The following is a 17,012-nucleotide window of genomic DNA, read 5'->3' as shown; positions in this document are numbered from 1 at the left end:
TTTCAATGCTTTTCTTCAGTTCGCAGCCATCAACCATTCAAGGGGCAACTTCACAGAGGCCCCCCCACAATCCAGGACGCTGCTGCTGCACCAGTGCTATGATGAGGATAATATGGCACTTCTCTCCTTTGCAAGCATGCACGCTCCTAAGTGTGACGCTTGTCAGCAGAAAGCGTGAAACTGGCAATGCCTTTGCCAGGTCTCTCAACTCTCCACAATATTGGAGCTCATGCTTTCCCCCTCGATTTCCGCATAAGGTGCTTCTCTTCTGAATCGGAAGTACAGGTATCTGCCGAAAAAGAACAAACAAAGAAGTATAAAGTCTAAGCCACGTCCACTCAAGAGACTACCAGAGGTTAAAGCGTGTATTAACAATCATCATAATTGAAAAATACCATGTTTTCAGCATTGAAAAGGGTGGGCATCATTGAAATACCTGCCTAACTTTGGAGTGGCATATTTAAAACCCCAGGAAAGCAGATTTGTGTCTGCTTCTTCTTTGTCAACAACAAATTTGTTTTCTGGGAAGCTCGTACTATTTAGTAGCGCAGTGTACACACAGGAATTACTATTCATCTATGGCCCTCGCCAGATGAAAAGAAATCCTGTATGAGATTTCCTTTGTCTTCTGCTTGGTAGAAAAAAGACTAATACCAATTCCCACGAACTGCACAATTATATATTTTAGCATATTGAAGAAAATGCTCGAAATACGAAAGCACATATTTGTACGAGCTTGTGCGCTACGATCGAAAGCACTCTGTAGTCTCTGCATTACAAGTACTATGTATACACAGTGATCTTTCGTATTCCACATCATTATACATATTCCATACATCAACAAGAAGAAGTCTCACAAATAAACTCGCTCGGCACCCATATTTCGTTTCCTAAACCTATTAACCTTGCACATATTACTTAGTCATAACCTGTTACTAGTCATGTTTTGTCTCACAAATACTAAGCTGAGTAATCCAGGTTCTGCTTGCACTAGCCTCATTATTTTTATAGCACAAAACTTTCAGCACAACACACAAAGTCCAAATTAATTATTGGAAATTTTATTTCATGTTTTTAGGAATATCATCTATGAAACTCAATTCCATCTTACGTAAATGCATCCACATTACAATCATTTTAAGAGCAAAGCAAAGAGTACATTATTAACACATTAATGGACTTGTCCTCCTGTTTATACTGCAGTGTGTATAATAAGTGTTAATATGTATATAATGTACAGTGACCTTATGCAGCACATTGCTCCTTGCATCCTTTTCTTATATTTATTTATTTATGTCATGTTGTATAATGCTTTTCTTAACTAGTATTTGTTTGCACATCCTATCAATTTGTGCCTGTTAATTTTTTTCCTTAGAGATATTTGTTTCCTTTCTTTTCCTTCTAAATTACTGCTTATAAGTTAGTTAACCAGCAAGATGACAGCGATGTTATATTATATTCACAATATTTTTGAAATTGAACTCACAGAAGTATTCCTATGGGAATGAGTTGCAGAGCTGCAGCAAATTCAAAGCCAAAGCCTTTAAAAAACTTTGACGTGGCTGGGTAGAGACCATTGAAGAGCAGTGACCCCGTGAACATCGCAAATGACTGCAGAGCACTCATCACCGCAAAAGCTTTGCCTGGAAAGAAAAGAGTGATCACACAATTGTTTTATTTCTCACGAACAGCAGCAACACAAAAAAAAAAACTGGGGAGAGGCGAAGCATGTAGGGAAGGGCGTTTCAGCTCCACTAACGTGAAACCTGGGGAGGGGAAAAGCCTGCAGTGTGCGCCGGTGCTTCGTACAGAGAGAGAGAGAGAAAACTTTTATTTGTGCAGGCCTCAAGGATCATCCTCGTTGGGTGGAGCCCTTAGTTCAGAAGAATCGCTGCTAATGGGCAATGCAAGACAGAAGAATAGGAAGAAGGGCCTGACCGAGGCAATTCGCCACAATGTTTTGAGAGATTTCTTTGATAAGGCACTAGTGGTGCCAAGCCTCAAACCGGGCATGTAGGGAAAGGTGTTTCAGTTCCACTAACATCGAAAAACTGCGTTGGAATGCAGCTTACCCTAAGGTGGCGCTTCTTCCCTACATGCCCGGTTTCAGCGCCCTATAGCAAGTAGGGAAGGGTGTTTCAGCTCCACAAACGTCGGCTATTTGTTGGGCTAAGTTTTGCCTTCTTAATTTTTAGTGGACCGGTGGCGAGTAAAGCACCATCACTCTGCAGATATGTTTCAAGAAGTGGTGTTTCAAATAGATGACTTTACCGTAGGGGATGCACGTTTGTGTCTCTGGTTTTATATAAGAAACTTGAGCACCTTGGTAAATTTAGTCGGGGATTCTGACACCAGTGCTAAGCCAAACATAATGTTTTAGGCAGTAACGACGACCCTTTAACTTGTAATATGCGTAGTATGGACCGGTCGCGAGTAGTGGGATTTACTCAATTTTTGTGGCGCATACCAGTTTATGATGGACCGTGACGACGACATGACACGCCGACAAGCCGAGACCCTAACGTGCTTCGCACCTAATACAACTTATGAATTACAACTATTTGCCTGAGCTTCAAAAAACAATCAAGAAAACTATTTCTGTACCTTTTCTGTGCTGCTGAAACAAATCTTACATTTTTCGGTGACAATTTGAGAGGTATGAACGAACAAATTTTTTAAACAGCGAAGCCGTTTAAGCTGTTGATAACCTGTGCTCCGTCGTGAAAACTCCACAGGTGGGTATGCGCCACAGGAATTGGGCAAGCCCCATTACCGAGTACAGCAGGTGCGAGCATTAAAAACTCTTCTCGGCAAAGTGGAGCATGTGAAACACGTGAAAGAGAAAGAGAGAAAGAAAAGAGAAAGAAAGCAAGAGAGAAAGAAAGCGATGGAAAAAAGAGAAAAAGAGAGAGAAATAAAGGGAATAAAGAGATGAAAAGATAGAAAGACATAGAAAGAGAGAAAGATATAGAAAAAACAGAGAGCAAGACAGAAAGAGAACGAAAGAAAGAAAGGAAAGAAAGAGAAAGAAATTGATAGAGAAAGAAAGGAACAGATACAAGAAGCAGAGAGAAAGAGAAGAAAGAAAGTAAAAATAAAGAGAAACCAGGACTGTGCTATTCCTTCAGGATTGGCAGCACTAGTGTGAAGCCGCCATAATTTTTAAAAATATATTTAGGACGACTAGCAGTCCCAAACAAACAACATTAATTAAGGTCAGTGGGTTTTCCTGTGTACAGTACAGTCCACTGTTAAAGGGAACACTCCAATGAGCACCTTTCATTTTGCTGGCCCTCTAACAGCAAGTGGACAGGGAAACATTGTTCATGCACTGCACGAGTCTGTCAAAAAGAGGCAGAACTGTCAACCACCAGAAGTTTTATGCAAATCTAAGCCACTATGTTTTTGCAAGAGAGCGAAATACAAACATGCCCTGCACGCAAGTGTTCCCTTTAACATCTCTTCGCCCACTACTTTCTTCACATTAATATCATAATTACGACAAATATGATCCCCTATACTTTCCTTGGCATTATTGTCTGTTAGTTCTCATCAAACTTACTTGCAGAACTGCATATCATATGTTCTCATGTTAACCCACGGAAATAATAAGGGAGATTCAGAGCTAAAGTCTGGGTGCACTTTATCCCCAAATTAAAGTGTGCAATGTGGCTTCATGGCAATGCTTCCCACAAATGAAAGGAAGCTGGCAGTGACAGCAATGGCTGAGAAAGAGCATGGGATAGCGACACTGGTGACTGAAAGTAGATGAAAATAAAATTTTTGCCAACTTCGAGCATAGTTAGTGGGGTCATTTCTGTGAAGGCGTAAAATTCATTTGCATGGTTAAAACGTGCGGGCATTACAGGAGAATCGTACATATTTACAGAAGTTGTAGTTGAGGGTGCGGTTGTTGGTTATATGCATGGGCAAGTTATACACGAGAAAAAAAAAAACAATATATGTGTACATGGTGCATACACCTTGACTGAATATCAGTGTAAACTCATATTGTCATGCCAAAACATTGATTTTTTTTCATCATATACATGGGAGGCAGCCTTAGCAGGCTGCTTGCCATGATGTTTACACAGCTTCGTTATAATATGTGTACTCTTATTCGTGTTGCTACTGCCTAAATGTGATCACGAATAAGCCCAGAAGGTGTTCGGCTATCCTGAATCTCCATCGTATACTTCGATAACTTAGCTTTCAGAGGGAGAACCACCAAGCCTAGCTTAGTCAGGTATTGTGCAGAAGCGTGTGCACATGTTCTGTACGATTCTCTGTTAAAGTACTCTGCTTGGCAACACAAGTTTAGTTGTACATAAAATGTAGCAAAATTTACTTACCTTTTTCATCGACCGCAACGATCTTTGACAACAGTGCACGTATAGAAGGGCTTGTAAACTCACTGAAGACGAAAAGTACAGGAACTGCAAGATGGCAAACGGAGAAATACAACAGATATTTCTCACATCAGTTTTTCAGCAAACTGTGAAGCAGCTTTCTTGCTAAATGTGTTTACAGGCACAAACAAACAATGCATACTAGATAAATCATGGAAGTGAAAACAATATAATTATGAACAACTAATATTTTTATTTTGTAAAAGCCCATACTACATCGCATACGTAGTTGACACTGAAATACTAATATTAATGAAACAAGAGCAGGTGGGGAATCTAAGTCAATGAAAGTAATGATGTATTACTGCCTTGTCTGTATCAATACCATACAGATCACACGTCAAGTTTAATAGGAAATAATTAATCAGCATTTAAGTGAGTGGACGAGAGCTAACTGCCAATTCAAGTAGAATACTGCAGAAGGCACTCAATCATTTTATTAATATAAGACATGGATATAATGCATTGAGGAATATTTTCTGCAATATTGTTCCGCTCTGTTTCCCTTATAAACTTACAAAATCTGTCTAATGCATGACGAAAAAAATAATGTATTCACTCACTGAAGTACACCATAGATGTCGTTGTGCAGAGGCCAAGCCACAAGAGACCCAAGAACCTTGAAATTGATCCAAGGAGGCCAGCAAAAGCATCAGAAATATTCAAGAAGCGATAAGCCAAAGGCAGCACCACCAGGAGAGCTACACCTTCCACAGCAATATTGACTCCCTGCAGGAAACTGTAATGACTCGCTGACCAGCGTAGTGGCTCGTCGGTTAAGAATGTGTATGTCAAGTAGATCTGGGCTGCAAAAAGAGAGGTAAGCAAGTTGGCTTACAATGTTTTGAGCCAATTTTACACTCAAGATCAAAACACTGGTATTTATGAGAGCATTGTTATTTTTTCTTTGGCAGCACAATAAAAAAATAATTATGTGCAAAAACAGCTACCTAAAGATAAGCTTAAAACAGAAAATCTAGGCCCTTTAGGCATGCAAAATGCTAGTCATGATCCTTTACATCATGACTAAGTCACAGACATCTTTGTAGCTGGCAAAGACACAATCAAACTTATGCGATATCGTTATCATACATCAGTGACATGGCAATTAGCGGGGGTAAAAAGGTTTGGGAAGCTTGAGGTTACCTTAAGTATATGCCCGCTCATTAATAAGAACTACTACAGATACAAACCACTGCATATTTTGCATCAAGAAATCTAAACACTTCATTTCAAGCAGCACTTCAGTAAAGTCAATGTAATGTGACCTACCAAGATAACAACACTAAAGAAACAAAAGCGCAAATGAACAGCAACCTATGATATGGCAAAATGAAATACTGGTGACTGAAGTTCGAACAGCTTCACGGCTGCCAAATTATCTTAGCTGACAATGAAATAATGAGAAAATTACTTGCCTGCTAGGCCATAGAACATCGCAAAAGCAGCAAGAAGCAGCAGAATGATATGGCCCCTGTTCCCGTGGTCTCGCAGCCTGAACACAGTCATTACCATGTCCTTCACATGCCGAAAAGAGAATATGCCAGGATGCTCCACTCCACTGTCAACACTTGCTTCTGTGGGCACTTTGTCGCGGATGACAAGCAAAACATAGAAGACAGCAACAGCATAGATGAAGAGTTCAACTAAGAAGATCACTTCATAAGTAGTCGACTTGAGCAGTCCTCCAACGAGGTACATTCCAAATGCTCCTCCAGTGAAATTCATGGCTTCCAGTATCGAAATTCGTCGACTGCGTGACTGGAAGGGCGTCACATCAGTCAGATAGCCAAAGCAGCTGGATATTATTCCCAAACTTCCGGTAGATATGCCGATTAGTACTGCACTGATCATGACAAGCGACACACTGCTGTCAAGGTAATGCGACAGAAAAATGAAGTTTAGCACACTTGCCATCCCGCCGACAAGGGGCACAAGCATGGGCCGCTTGCGACCAAAGCGATCGTTCCACGATCCAACCCACATACCACAGATTAGAGTCAGTACAGACATTGTCCCATAGTAGAAAGCAATCCACACGGAGGCTTCGGCTTTGATGTCGGTACGCGTCTGGTTTTGGGCCGAGTGACAGTCTGCAACATTGGTTGTGTTGAGGTGCCTGAAGCAGCACTTTGTGTTTATGATGTCTTGGACAGCACTCATCTCCAGATGCATGGTGGAGAAGAATAGAAACACCACCGGTTCCACTGTGATCTGTAGACCCATTTTGATCTGTAACAAACATGAATTTAATCACAATGAGTTATTTCGAAATTATTGCCTCATGCAACTTTATCCAGAGGCTTCTGGCAATGAAAACTATAAAAATGGAAGTCAAAATATGCATGTATGCATGAGCACTTATACATGGGGTAAAAAAAATGAATACAGGAGTATTTAGTGCCGGCAGAAACTTACGCAATGGACGAGAACATTGAACATTGTGCATTGAAGTACTTCTTCGCACAATGTTCAAGATTCTTGGCCATTAAGTAAATTCCTGCTGGCATTACAATACTATTCTGACTTGTCTGTGTGAGGCGGACTTCCACCATATTGCACAGCTGCGACAAGACAAACCACACAACTATCTCATAAAAATAGAAATTTTTATAAGTCAGATATTACTTAAGCAGTTTCTTGATCCTGCTTCACATTCATAACACAAATCGTAATAAGTTACAGTTACCAGCGTACCAAGAAATAAAATTACAACAGGGAGATAGCGCTGCATCATAAAGGCATTTCTCTCGTTCTTCTACACTTGCCCGACAGTAACAGAAAGTGTGTTACTTGGCAAACCCAAGCAACACATTTTCATTCCAATGAGGCAGACAATTGTGAACATCATTCAGGTTATTATTTTTTTTCTTTTTTTCCCAAACACACTGAGTACGATCGCGTCAGCTGTGACTTGACAACTCGGGCGAAAGAATGGGCATTCGCACCTATCTAAACATTCCGTGACCAGCGACCTCATCAAATACGGTTTGAATTTACAACTTCGCAGGCTCTTCATGCTCCCGTCGCCGGCCGCTTGACCTAGTTTCCGCCCTTTCGTTTTCTTGCACCCAGAATGCAATTACCCGCGCATATGTTCCCGCGTTGTCGAAAAAACCGACGACGTTGATACATCGCAGTCACACGAAATGACGGGGCACTTCGCACTATCTTTACTGAAACCAAGATAAAGAGTTGCACATCGGGGTCAGAAACGCGCTTGTCAAACACATCTCGCGACGCATATATCGGCCCTGTCGTTGAAACGAAGCAAATGCACACAGCGCGTTCGCTCTAGACACAACTTTATGCGCTCCGCGCCGAGTGCGACAAGTGCAAACATGATGAGCGCAACTCACCGTTGTAGCTGAAGGTAGCGGTTTTCAAAGCGATGTATCACAGCTGTTAACGCCAGAACTCACGGTCGGAAGAGCGTGCGGAACCACACAGTCAGTCGCTCCGTGAGAAAGTGCCGACCGTTGCCACCTTGGGCACGTTGGCGCTGCATTCGCAGTTTCAGTTTCTGTTCTCTTTTAGCTCAGAACAGTCAGCATTACTTATGTTTGTATTCAGCCTCGAATAGTATCTTTGATTCATATTCTTTTTTTTTAGCGAATGTATTGCTTAGTCCATAACCTGGAACAGCAATGCAAAGATCCTTGCCGTAGTGCGGTAGTTTATTCATATAATGCCGCTGAGCGCTTTAGACGTTCAATGATACACCAATTTTTAAGAGGCTCTATTTCTACATTTATTCATTTATCGAAGACTGAAGGTGTAATAGCTCTCCGCAAAGGCTGCCCCTAGCCTCAGAGATTTGGTTGTACAACTTTACCTAACGGGGCCTTAACTTTAGCGCTCGATTTAATCTCGGAGGCTATGCTCGAATTCTTTGGCATTGCGACTTTACCGACATGCGGCGCGCTAAGCGTACCCTGCCCATAGTACCCGGGAAATACAAATGCCGAAATCGGCCAATCTTGCAGCGCGTGAACTTGTTGTGGACGGTTTGCATAATGCGTATTCTTTATTATCATGCGCCCCCTTTTAATATTTTTTTCCTAATGTCGCTTTGCGATATAGCTTTTTTACAGGTTGATGAGGCTCATTGAGAGGAAGATGGAGGCGTGAAGTGATGAAATACAGTTGAAAAGTGAATGTCACTGGAGCAAATGTTTCGACATAACAATCATAATGACTGTTGGGGTTTAACATCCCGAAACAACGAGTGACTTTAATTCCACTGGGGTTGCAAAATTGCTATGGCGCAGTTCTTGCAGCCCCGGGAATCGAAGCTCGGCGCCGTACTCCTCTTCCTCTCCCCTGTCAACATAGGCGTGCGCACGGAAGGGGGCGACCACCCCCCCCCCCCCCTTGTCACCTAAGAGGGAGGTGAGGGGGCACAAAGCCTGCTCCATACATTGACTTAGCAGGGAGGGGGGCGCTGCGATAAACGTGCGTGCGTTCGTTGTCCGTCATAACTAACAACAAGCATAACAACTGTAACAACTGCAACTGTGACTGTAACGTACGAGCACTGCGCCTGCGCGTACCACTGCATCTAAACCACCGATGCCCTTTTGCTGTTTTATTCGACCCACAATTCAACTCAGTGTACCAGGGATCCGGAAAAAATCTGAACTGTCGTCACCTGTGCTGAAACAACTGTCTCTGCTTCTTTTGCATGAGAAGTATGCGGACAGTGTACATATATATACACATGGTTCCACAAACATCTAGTGTTTGTCCGGTGCGGTAGTTGTCCCAGCAAGAGCTATTACCATCAGCTTTAAGACTGACCACTCCACGACGTCGACATCTGCGGAACTAGCTGCTCCGCGCGCTGCACTTTGTTGTCAATCGGGAACCATCTCAACATTGGTCTATCTTCAGCAACTCAAAGGCAGCCCTACAATCTGTGCTATCTGCTCTGCGTCGCGGGCCATACGAACAGCTCGTATTTGAAATTCGATGTCTTCTCCATACTTCATATGAGAAAGAGCACCACGTGTGGCTGCCAAGTCACTGCGGCGTCATAGGGAACGAACACACCGATAATGCCGCTTGGGCAGCTCATGAAAGCACACAGGAAGATGCCATCCCTCTTTCAAGGTCTGACGCTGCCACCAGTTTTCGAGGGCTTGCACAGGAGATCACGCTCGCTCTATGGTACCCACCAAGCAGCCAAACCAACCGGACCAATCGTCAACGCTACCTGTCCTCTTTGATGCATCTCTGTATGTCAACTGGACTCCGCCGAAGAGAGGCCACACTGCTTTATCGTTTATGGCTAGGGGAGGCATTTACGAAATCCTATTCCTTTCGGATTGGAATGGCCGACAACGCTCTTTGCGACGCCTGTAGTTGCGAGGAGACGCTACACCACGTCCTGTGCGACTGTCCGGTATATAATGCTCAGAGACAGTCACTGGCGTCCGTTCTAGCGCACCTTGACAGTAGACAAATGTCTGTAGAAACAATTCTTGCATGTCGTCAACAGAAGACATCACAACTGAAGGCGACGAAGGCACTGCTGAGGTTTTTAAGAGAGATGAACTTGGACAAGCGGCTGTGACACAAATGTCGCGTACCACGCAAGAGTGACCGACTGATTCTGTGTGTGCTGTATCATGTGCTATCTTTCTATCTTTCACCCTCTCTTTCCTCTCCATCTTTAAATCTCCCCCACCCTGTCCCCATATGTAGGGTAGCAAACCGGTTGTCCTATACTGGTTAACCTCCCTGCCTTTCCTTCTCTACTATTTCTTCTCTTTTCTGAATGAAGCTTAGTTGGGAGAATCGCCTGTCCTGTGCATCTGTGTTCCTTCTTTGTCCTGTTCGAATTCGCGCTATCCAGTATTGAAGAATATAAGCACTACATATCAGCTTACCGCGTCTGGTGTTGTAACACCCATGTTGCTGTTGGCATCGTTATGCAACTGTAAACAACTGGTTATACGTGCGACTCTTCAGCATATGTGTTCGTATACCGTTTACACATTTCCCTATAGCATCATTCCGTCATGTTTCGCTCAAAGTGAACTATTACGCCACAATCACTTTCTCGCCCATGCTTCGCATAACATCGGTTCCCACGGTACGTAGGATTTGCCGATCTTTTTTTTTTTTTTTGACAGAACATGGCCCGCACACAAGCACGGACACTAGACAAAAAGAAAAAAAGGATGGCTGATCCCTCCGTCATAGGAATCGGTATAACACGAACGTGAAACAAGTCGGCACAGAAGTAGTTGATTGCTTATAGTGCATTGGTATATGAGAGCTTGTACAATGGCTGTTGTTTGGCAGATATAGCACCACTTGATGTGGACGCACCCACGTTGACGGTGGCACATCTCCGTACCGATGACTAACGCCCATGATCACGATTTAACCTTTGCGGTAGCTGAAGTTGTCAAGATATACCTGGACCACGGTGTAAGATATATACTCTTTAGGTGTGGACACTCCTCGGCTTGCATGCAGAGCGCGTTCGACCAGATAAAGTAACAACGGCGCGCGTCTGTTGGTCCGGTGACCGCAGCGGGTATCTAGCGGCGGGAAGACGCAACTTAAAGAGAGAAAATGCTTTCTGCACCGTTGCTATAGCAACCGACGCAGTCGGCGGCAACGCCGGCGTCCGATGCATGTCTTGTTTTTCGCTCGTGAAAAACGCGGTATGCGTTTCTAACTTGAGTTGCTGGCGTGCCGTAGCCGCGTTCGCTGACTAGGAAATTCAGATTTCCCGCGAAGCGCCAGTTGCTACGGGAACGCGTTTTTGTGTTGAAGTTGCATCTTCCCGCCGGTAGGTATCCGCTGCCGTCAGCGGTCCGACGGGCTCTCGGCGTTGTTACTTTATCTGGTCGATCGCGTCTGGCGAGTGTCCTCACCTAAAGAGTATATATCTTACACCGTGACCTGGACACCGCATATGCTGAATCCCGCGCAAAGATCGCATCAACAAGCACATGCGATACTCGATATGCACCCCTTCAAAGCGTCGTGAAACGCGAAGAGAAACGCGATGAGCGTCGTTTCTTCCCTCCTGGCAGTTAATTCTCACAGGGCGAGCGGGGAACGCGGTGCGACAGCCAGGCGAGCGTCAGAAAGCTATTTTCTGATATGGATGGATGCTATGAGCTAGGCTTGGGCTAAAGCCTTCACCTCGCACTGTGTTAAATCATTGACGACATTACACTTCCCCTATTGGAAACGCGCCGAATGGGATGGTGTAGCAACGGCGCGTTGCAGGAGCTAATGGCGGAGAGTACGAAGTTTTTCTTTTTTTTTTTTCGACCCTGGTGGCACACATGTCACCACCCCGTTATAAAGGGGATGCTCATAACATCCATCCATTCATCCAAGAGCACTGCGAGAGGAAAGTGTGAAAGATAAAAGGCGCATTCATGTAGCCTCCGTTATGTGTTTGGCGGTAGCTAAGTGAGCTAATCGCCAGCCGTCGTCGCAGACCAAGAGGTCGTAGGTTCGACGCCTGTCAACTGATTCTTTTATTTCCGTGATGGAAATACGTCATGCAAGTCTTGGTGGACCCCGGCATAAGACACTTTCGTGTTTAAAAAAAAAAACGCAAATAACACAGGCGCTGACTCGCAACTACGATTTATCAGAAGGGTATGCATACATGTATACATGTCACATTTGTCATTTTGTCTTTCTTGTTTCTAGTGTCCGTGTTTGTGTGCGCACCATATTCTGTCAAAAATGAACAAGTACTAACTAGTCCAATTATCCGTGCTACTATAGCATACACCATAGGTACCACATCCCCCTCCCGTTTTTTTTTTGTTTTGTTTTTGTTCCTCACTTACTGTATCAACTAAAATCCATTCCCGCGAATTCCAAGGTGCAGAAATGGCGTTTTAAATGCGACGCATTTCTTAGCGAATCTCAGGCACTTTGGGCGTTTCTATCTATCTATCTATCTATCTATCTATCTATCTATCTATCTATCTATCTATCTATCTATCTATCTATCTATCTATCTATCTATCTATCTATCTATCTATCTATCTATCTATCTATCTATCTATCTATCTAGTCGGCTACGTCTGGGCGCTCTCCTGGTCGTCTCCATAACTTGTGATATATCAAAATTGGCATTGCAGGGGATCAGTGTATGACGAACACGATTCACTAGTCATGACATGAAAAACACAAAATACCTATCGCGTACGTCATGAAACCCTTTCTCTCAGTCACGTGTGGCACATACCCGCATATGAGAGTTCATGTTATGCGGGTATCTGCCACAGGTGATACAGAGTCTCAACCAACACACTAACGGCGAACACACACATTGACGCGCAAGGAAAGTGATAATAATAATAATTGTTGGGGTTTTATGCCCCAAAACCACGATATGATTATGAGAGATGCCATAGGGAAGGGCTCCAGAAATTCTGAGCATCTGGTATCCTTTAACGTGCACCGAGATTGCGCAGTACACGGGGCTCTGGTATTTTGCCTCAATACGCTCAACTACCATCCACTCGTCCACGTGGTCCACAACGTGCACCAAGTGGATTACAAAAAAACCGGGGTCAATGCTTCCCTACAATAAATCTACTGATAGAACCAGGCCTCTCATCATTACCGGTGACTTCAACATTGACTTGTCAAGACCCATCAACTCCTGATCCTTATACTGTGTGAAAGACGGCTTTTATGTGGACGGAACATCATAAGACCTCGCTTCCCCGTCCAGGACAGGAGGCATCATAGCTCATATCATCAGAGGCATCCACTATTTCCACCACCTGTACTATACCTTGCACTTCACTACACTTGAACCCCTCGTAGCCGCAATCACGAACGGATCCGATAATAAGACCGGTCCAGCTGCTGGTGCTCACTGATCATGGTGATGATGACCTTGTTCAAAAACTGCCAAGAACCTCTTCTACACATACACACAGGTTCGTGAAACGTGTGTGCGTTCTCCGTCATAACGGACAAGTATAAGCATTATAACTGTAACACAACTGCAACAACTGCAACTGTGACTGTAACGTACGTGCAGTGCGCCTGCGCGTGCCACTCGGCAGCGTACCATATATCTAGGGAAACTTTGCTGAATGAAGCTTAGTTGCAAGTAACGCCTGTCCTGTGCATCCGTGTTCCTTCTCTGTCCGGTGCGGATTCGCGCTATCCAGTATTGAAGAATATAAGCACTACATATCAGCTTACCGCGTCTGGTGTTGGTAACACCCATGTTGCTGTTGGGATCGTTACGAAACTGTAAACAACTGGTTATATAATACATATGCGACTCTTCAACATATGAGTGTGCGTATATCACTTCCACATTTTTCTAGCGTCATTCTGTAACGTTTTGCTGAATGTGAAAAATTACGCCACAGTCACCATCCCGCGCATGCTTCGCATAACATCGATTCCCACGGTACGTGGGATCTGCCGAATTTTTTTTTTTTCACCTCAGCTTCATCTCTGTCGACTAGAGATGTCACAGTAATGGCTGTCATGGCTAATGTTTGGAATAAAAGGAGGACTATATCGAGTACTATGTACTATTTTATGGCGGTTATCTGTCCCATAAACGTGTTGTTTTCAGAAAGAAAGAGGAACGATTCAGTGACATGCGTACTATATTGTAAGAGAGCTGTAAGGTGTCCTTAAGGCAGAACAGACAGTTCCCCAGTGTACCACGTAGGTTTCACCACGGAGGATGTAAGAAAAAAACTCACAGCGTCCCTCATGTACTCACGCCAGACGAGTAGAAGGCGAAAGCCATCTTCTTTTTCTTCTCAGTCGATGCATTGATCCTGCCCCGCCACCCTACGAAAGCTTTCTGCACCCAACGTGGTTTTCCACTGCCTCCGTGGTCGGAGGCATCTCACCTGATTTTGCACTGCCTCCGTGATCGACACACCTTTGGCCGAGCCGCGATGTCATGTGATGACGTCATCATGTAACGTGACGTCATGTGGCGTCACTGTGGCGCCTTGATGACGTCACAAATTTTGGCGATCTGTGATGTCATGATGACGTGATATAGTGACATCATCACGTGAGGATGATTTGTTGCATCCCTCGTGTTCACGCCGCCCACGCAGGACGCCGGTCAATTTTCGTGTTTGTTCAGGCATCTAAAGCTTTCACCTTAAAGTTGCTGGAGTGGAGATCATACCTCGAAAGCAAAGCCTAATTTCCGCCATATTACCACAGGTGCGACAAAACGTTAGCATGCAGCGAAGGAAACGCAGCGTTTTCTTTCCATGCCCTACGAGTCTACGAGTTTAATGTGGCCCATTTTTACAGACAAATACTGCTCCGTGTGTGACTTTGTGTACTGGTTTCCTTAATAAGCGCCAAAGTCTCCTCAGATTTTGTTGGAGCTCACGTACGTTACCAACACAAGGGTCCTTCGATACTAACCAATATGTATGAGATGAAACAGGCCTACACTAAGAGCTTCCTGTATATGATAAGAAAAATTAACTGCGCTACATGCATGTACATGTGAAGAGGCAGAAGAAGACATAGAACACCACCTTCTACACTGCAAAAATTATGCTGTTCCCCGTAAAAAATTCGTAGAAACACTAAACAGATTGGATAGACGGCCGCTATCATTAGCAAAAGTTTTGGGTCCATGGCCAACAGAAACCTTCCGAAACATTGCTGCACGCGCCCTAGTAGAGTTTTTAGAAGAGTCGGAAATATCCAAAAGATACAGACTCATATTTGTAATTATTCTTCACATTGAGATACTTCTGGTCACATGTTTCGCGTTGCCTCTTGCGATTCAAGACAGCTGTGTTTAAAGTACGGGCAAGGGCCCAGTGATTGTTGTGTGATCGCATTATACAAAGGACTGTGAGATGAACTCTTCGGCAAAGTGCGAACGTTTCTTGTGTGTGATCATTGTTGTCTACACGAAGACATTATGCATGACGTGAGAACATTCGTTTTAAAGGGACATTGCCGTGAGTGAGTTTTGCGATACTCTACTTTTATTTGTAAGTTTGTGACGCAAATTAATAAATAAGGGAAGAGGAGTAGCCGGAGCCACGTATAGGCACCAACCTCTCTTTAAATCACATTTAATAATAATAAAAAAACTTGGACCATCTCCCCCGAAGGGAACCCTGATGGGATGCGAAGCAGCAGCGGTGCGTACGGCGTTGACCCGGTTGAAACGGGCGTCGACGCGGGTGCTGGAAGGGCGGTTTGAAGCGAAACTCGGTGTAGCGTTTACTCGAGTAAACGTTTGTTTGAAACGCAAAGACACGGGAGGCGGGTTGGGTTTCGTGTAAGTTTCATTAAAGCGTTTGGCAAGACTTCGTAGTCGTTGTTTCTTCAGAGTCGAGACACGGGCGCTGGACCGGAGCAGGCGCGCGTTTCGCCTTGACTACCACGGGTGAAGCGAGAGAGAAGTGACACGTTCAGAGGTGTTGCGAGCGGGTGGAGCAGCCGGCAGCTGCGGGCGCTACGGCGAGCATGCTGCGGGTGAGGGAAAGAGTGACGTCAGCGCGCACCTGTGAGGGGAGCGTGACGTCAACGCAAAGCTGTGGCGTGACCTACTTGGCAACGCTACAACACCTACGGCGAGGGGAACGCGTTGCGGCGCATTCGTACGGACGCACGTAACGTACGGCGTTACACACGTGAGTCAAAGAGCTGCTTCGCCTCTAAAAAGAAGCAGGGGCAAGCCCTGGCAGCACGTTTGCTTGGAAGGCGGTGCGAGAGCTTTTATTCCAGATTTCTTAAAACTGTGTTGAAAACAATTCGTAAACGAATCACAGCACTATGTGCACTCTTTCATGGGAGAGCGCGGCCCGAGGACCAACACACAAACTAACGTAAAAGCGTACACAACGTGAACATAAGCTACCAAAGAATGTCATCCTCAAGAAAGTCCGTCATCACTCAAGGTTCTTTTTCAGCTTTTGTACTGATATTTATTTTGTAAATATATGAAGTGAAACATAGTTGTAACGTACACAAAAGATATCACAGACGGCACACACTCTTTAACTTGGAACACGATTCCCAGGCAACATTGTAGTTATAAAAGTTAAAAGAGAGTACGAACTAATACTAGATAGGTTCAGATACAGCATTTTAAAGCACAGCTCCTAGGCGCGCATTCCTGCGTTGAGCAGCGTCGCCAGGGTTGCCACTGACTTTCGAGTAAATGTCGCCAAACGCGAGCAAAAAGTCGGCAAAAGTCGCCATTTTTTTTACAAGTTTTGCCAAAAATGTCGCCATTCTAGATATGTGCGGCATACCTAGTAATAAAAATTCCACTCACGTATAACCCCGTAGAATACAGTACCATCTAAGGCCCTTAAATTATATTGACGTTTCTCAATGCCAGTCGTATCGCCCGCTCTTGATATTCTTCCATCCCTCCGCTCGTTTCAAAGGTAAAAGTGTGGTAAACCTTGGGCGAAAACCGTGAAAGCATTGTTTGTAGACATCTTTACGTGCCCTTATATGAATTAAAAGGGTTAAAATGTTTATTGAAGGTAAAACGACAGAATTCTTACAGGAACCGATCATTAGTGAGTCCAACACCTTTTCAGTGTGCTCCTTCAGAAGCGAAACTTTAGAGACGCT

General features: G+C 44.2%; 1 protein-coding gene across 1 annotated transcript; it reads right to left on the bottom strand.

Annotated features, from left to right (window-relative positions):
• Nucleotides 1–190: 190 nt before the first annotated feature.
• On the bottom strand, nucleotides 191–7,861 carry LOC119387156 (proton-coupled folate transporter-like). Its single transcript, XM_037654462.2, has 6 exons — nucleotides 7,769–7,861; nucleotides 5,828–6,641; nucleotides 4,973–5,215; nucleotides 4,353–4,436; nucleotides 1,487–1,643; nucleotides 191–289 (listed from the first exon to the last, which is right to left on the bottom strand). Exons 2-6 carry the CDS (start codon nucleotides 6,633–6,635, stop codon nucleotides 205–207), a joined length of 1,377 nt encoding a protein of 458 aa, XP_037510390.1. The 5' UTR covers nucleotides 6,636–6,641; nucleotides 7,769–7,861; the 3' UTR covers nucleotides 191–204.
• Nucleotides 7,862–17,012: the final 9,151 nt, after the last annotated feature.

Source organism: Rhipicephalus sanguineus, chromosome 3, assembly GCF_013339695.2.
Source record: "Rhipicephalus sanguineus isolate Rsan-2018 chromosome 3, BIME_Rsan_1.4, whole genome shotgun sequence".
In the NCBI taxonomy this organism is placed as follows: Eukaryota; Metazoa; Arthropoda; class Arachnida; order Ixodida; family Ixodidae; genus Rhipicephalus; species Rhipicephalus sanguineus.
This window is presented reverse-complemented; position numbering and strand designations above follow the sequence as displayed.

Excerpts from the sequence above, each read along its gene's own strand:
- LOC119387156 (XM_037654462.2), bottom strand. The coding sequence starts at position 6,635 with ATGGGTCTACAGATCACAGTGGAACCGGTGGTGTTTCTATTCTTCTCC. Across the intron at positions 5,216-5,827 it reads GATGTTCTATGGCCTAGCAG|CCCAGATCTACTTGACATAC; the intron begins GCAAGTAATTTT and ends CTCTTTTTGCAG. Across the intron at positions 1,644-4,352 it reads CGTTGCGGTCGATGAAAAAG|GCAAAGCTTTTGCGGTGATG; the intron begins GTAAGTAAATTT and ends TTTTCTTTCCAG.